The sequence below is a fragment of the Myzus persicae genome, unplaced genomic scaffold, assembly GCF_001856785.1.
Source record: "Myzus persicae strain clone G006 unplaced genomic scaffold, MPER_G0061.0, whole genome shotgun sequence".
Lineage (NCBI taxonomy): Eukaryota > Metazoa > Arthropoda > Insecta > Hemiptera > Aphididae > Myzus > Myzus persicae.
In genome coordinates, this window is record NW_019104234.1 from 5792 (window position 1) to 10715 (window position 4924).

General features: G+C 28.4%; 1 protein-coding gene across 1 annotated transcript; it reads right to left on the minus strand.

Moving 5' to 3' along the window:
- Positions 1-106: 106 nt before the first annotated feature.
- On the minus strand, positions 107-1818 carry LOC111040327. Its single transcript, XM_022324200.1, has 2 exons — positions 604-1818; positions 107-129 (listed from the first exon to the last, which is right to left on the minus strand). Exons 1-2 carry the CDS (start codon positions 1796-1798, stop codon positions 107-109), a joined length of 1218 nt encoding a protein of 405 aa, XP_022179892.1. The 5' UTR covers positions 1799-1818.
- Positions 1819-4924: the final 3106 nt, after the last annotated feature.

The window sequence follows — 4924 nt, forward strand, 5'->3', positions numbered from 1 at the left end:
TTTTTTATATCTGATAATGAAATTTATTTAATTGAAATCAAGTGTCCAGTCATGGGTAAAACAATGTGTGGGTTGGAACTATTAAAGAGTTTAAAATATATTGTGATTAATAACATAGGTGTACCCAGCCTTAAAAAAAAACATTCTTATTATGGGCAAATTCAGTTAGGTTTATTACTTTGTAATATTAAAAATGGCTATTTAGTTATATATCAAAAAATGACTAATTCTGTTTTATTAATAGAAGTTATATTAGATTTAGAATTTTGTAAAGAATTATATTCTTCACTGAATTTCATATATTTTAGACATGTATTACCTTTTTTATTGGAGAACCAGGATAAAATATAATTAAATTAAATACAAAAATTAATTAAATAATTATATTCACATTATATTACTTTAATAAGTTATTTTTTAAATGTATATTATGATGTTTTAATAAAATATATGCTTTACAATATATTATCATGACTTAATGATATATAAATTAGCTATTTTTTAAACAATAAAAGTATTAAAATCCATCATTTCCTATTATCGGGTTTGAAATATTTGTAATTCCACAAACAATATATACAATTTTATCTATTTTACACATACACTTCCAAGGCATTTTATTTTTAAAAATATGGTATATTTTAATCCTTTGTATGGCTCGTTCTATGTGTACCCTAGCTTTGGCAATTTCTGTGTTTGCTACACCATCGTTTAAACTAAGCTGTTTATTTTTTCTCAAAAAAGGAGGGCGTATTAATTTGACTCCTGCATTTGTGCAAGATTCTTCTATAAGGAATCCTTTATCTGCCATTACAGAGTCCCCTATTTCACACTTATTTAAAATACCTCCGGTTTCAAATATATGTTTATCAGAAGCTTTTCCACCAAATACATCACTTACAAAAGTAATTAACCCATCAGGAGATATACCTACCATGAACTTAATGGTGTGACGACCTTTATAAAATGAATATGTCCTAATACGACATGCTAGACATTTTGGTGTTTCAATAGCAGTTTCAGTTCCATCTACAATAACTCTTGTAGACATGAAATTAATGAAACACCTAGGAATATTATTTTCTATACTGTTTTTAGATGGCCAGATAATTAGAGGTTTTAAGATTAAATATAATAGATCAATAGTGTTGTAAAAATAATTTGCGCATGTACTTTTAGATATACTAAATAATACACAAAGGCATTTATATGATATGTTCAGTTTAAGTTTAATTAATGTTAATAATATTCGATGATGAACATCTAAGACAAATTCGGTATTATAATTTAATCTAAAAACTATCAATTCCCCTACTTCAACTATTTTTTTGAATTTTAATAATGTCGGGATTCCTGTAAAGGCTAATATGTCAGAATCATTTCTAATTAGATCCATAATGGTGCTTTTGAAACCTGGAGGTTGGTACAAAGGGTCTACTTGGATACATTTATCAAAAGTTAGTATAGGTTCTTTGTTAGATATTTGAACCCTAGCTTCATTTATTAATTCATTAGCAAGTTCTTCAAAGTCAGATGATGTTTGCTCTTGTGTTTGATCTAATTCATTACTTGCACCAAATAAATCTCCGACAAATTTGGATCGTTTTTGTGCTCGTTCAGATCTTTTTCGTATTTTTTCTTTTGTAGGAGTGTCAATCACTTTGTCCAGTTTTCTTTTTGGAAGATTCAATGATGGAATCACATTTACTTTGAGACGACGTAACCTCGGTGAGTGTTCTAAATAGTTTTTATTTTGTGCAAAACAACTGATAAGTCTTACAATTTTATCATTTACCATAAAGGGTATTCGTTTAGTATGCGTGACTACCGGTCCGATAATTAATTTTAAAACATTCAAATTAAAAATTATATAATTAGGCGATATTTTATTATTACAGATTACAAATTATATTCAATATCAGTCAAAATTAATTTTAAAAAATGCATAAAATTTCATTTCAGCTGATGTTCCATGCATTTTTTGTAGGATCTTAGTTTTTAATACTCCCCAGTCACACACTAAACCCAGTAATACAGGTAGGTCACATACTAAATTCGATTTTCAACAGGTAGGTCACATACTAAACGAATACCAAATAAAGGTCTTAAACTATAATCAATCACTTGTTTGGCTAATAATAAAATCCTCGTCTTGGAAGTGAAATGAACACACCACAGCATTTTTTGGAGTTTTTTTGCCCATTTTCAAAACAATCTCCCACTGTCGCTTTTTGTTAATGTTGCTTGGAAATGCATGAAAACTTACACTAGTATCACCACGTCTTAAATATAATAAAATAATATTTATTATTATAGTATAGTGTTATATTAGTAACAGTAATAATAAATCACTAGTTATATTACTAAATGTGTATTATTTCTATTGAAATATTGAACTTACATATTTTTCTTATTGCACTGAGGTACACAGCAGTATCTTTTCGAATGATGGCGTTTGGAATTTGATTTATTTGAGTAGGTATGATCGGATGTGGACATTTTAAATTATATTTTAATATTAAATAATGAAAGTCAAGAAATATTTTAAAAATTCACAGTTTATATTTGTATTTATATTTATATTCACACGTTACACCACGTTTTTTGTACATGAAATGATATTATCATTTCATCATTAGCCTACATTTCGTTAGTTCTTATCAATACCGCTAGAGTTCAGTTACTTCGATTGGAATCGCCAATACTTGGCGCGCGAGTGCTTGACTGAGAATATTCATCAAAACTATAAAAATGTCGCAATAGACCATAGGGACTATTTATACACAATAATAATGATATTTAATGGTATGTTGTTTCTCGGGATTATAACGAAAATAATAATAATAAAACCCAATGCTTATCTATACTGGTTCGCGCTGTGGCTATTTATATAAATATCGATATTTATTTTATGGGCTAAACTATATTTATTTTATTACGTGATATATTTAACGTCATCTATTGATTTTACAGAAAATTTTCGGAAATATTATTGATTAAAAATGATGTGACTAATAAGTCACTATGGTCAGATAGTACTTAATTTATTTTACCTATGTTTAAATTGATAAAATACACAAAGGACTCAAAAGTCCCGTTGGTCGACAAAGGGTTAAAATATATTTCATTTGTTTACTTTGGAGAAACAATGATGATAGGTTTCATCCTATATTTTATATTTGTTTCGAAATTGAAATTTTTTTATGCTTTCCGACATTTAACATCTAATCCAAAATTTAATTGAAGACAATATTCTGAATCAAATAAAAAATTTAATAAATAACCAGGGTTAAAGTTTTCACATGAATTTTTCAAATGAGTATTAATGCATTTCTTAGCTTAGCCCCAACATTGTCTTCTGTTGCCAAGAAAGAAAAATGTTCAACAAACAGACTTTCTAATTTAAAAATGTTATTATAAAACTCATCTTGGGGCGAATGAGTTGAGTTATCGTTTGCAGTACATTTGAAAAAAGATTTTAAAAAAGGATGGTTTAATTTTTTTTTTTTTAATTTTTCATACGATCACTACAAGTATGTTTATCGAAGCATTTTTTCATAAGATAACCACCGATGTAAGTTGAAGTGTTCTCTTCTTGAAAATATTTTATTTTCTATGGTCAACTGTACCAATGTTGATATGTTGTATTAAATTAGAAGTAGTTTTACTGGGATTGAAAATTTCATTAAATGAGGCTAAAATTATATTAATTTAATTTAATTGAATTAATACATTATCAAGGTCCTCTGCAATTTGCTTCACGAGAATGCCTAAATTTTAACACAAAAAATCTTTTTGAATGCCCAAATGAACTGTATAGGAGTTGGATTAGTGTTGTTACCGTGCTGTTGACAAAAAGTTCCACATACATTTTCAAGGCAGTCTCGATTTATACGACCAGTACAAAGGGTATAGTCTTTATTATATTATTTAGACCAACAGCTATACAGTTGTTAGAAATTAAATAACGAATCATTGGCTACCAGTTATAGTTGATTCCTCTAGTTACCAGTACAAAAGCATGCTTATCAGGATCATATGTTTATGTTTTATTAGATTTGGATTGATGAAAACCAACTATCAGATATTTTGATACATTGTATTAAAGGTGAGTTTTAATTTACATTTCATCTGCACAGAGAATGCAATTTGATGCTTCAGTAGAAAATATTTCGGTTTTAAATGATAAAAATTAAACATAAAATTGTTAATTCCAGGTTAAAGTTCATATATAGAAGTGATTTCTCTTAAAGTTCTTATAGTAAATAAGTTGGTAAACAACAATTTTTTAGTGTAAATGAAAAACATAAATTGTGAAAGCAAACTGTTTAATCGTCTTCGTTGAGGAGTTTGATCTTTATTAAGAATACTAATTTTGACCACTATAAATAAAGAAGGTGAAACATACTTTTCAACCAGACTCAAGATATTATCAACAGTGTCTGTCTACTCTAAAAAATTGTTTGGTTGCTTATGAAAGATCAGTGGCGTAGTCAGGATTTTTTTTCGGAAAGGGAGGGCTGATCAATTTTTTACACAGCGGTGGTTTAGTTTTTGATCGAATACCATACACCATTAAAAAAAATTTTTAAATTTATTTACACTTCGGGGGGGGGGGGGGCTGCAGCCCCCTCAGCCTCCCCCTGGCTACGCCACTGTGAAAGATTTCCAATTTTATTTTGACCTCAGCCTTCTGACATTGATTTAGCTGACTCTTACATCATTATCCATCTGAATACTTTGGTTTGATTGAATGCATTCAGATTCAACGAAAGAATTATTGGCAAACATTACGTCCATTAATATTAGATTTTTGAACAAAAAACTTTTGGTTTTCAAAATGTAATGATTATAACTTATAAGCCTTGAGCAGAGCTTCAAAGTCTGTGGTTGGTTAATATCTTGTCTCACATTTAAAAACCCA

Bases quoted from the DNA above. Each gene is read 5' to 3' on its own strand.
- LOC111040327 (XM_022324200.1), bottom strand. From the start codon at position 1,798: ATGGTAAATGATAAAATTGTAAGACTTATCAGTTGTTTTGCACAAAAT. The intron at 130-603 runs GTATGTGTAAAA...TTTTTTTTTAAG, and splicing joins AAATAAAATGCCTTGGAAGT to GCTGGGTACACCTATGTTAT.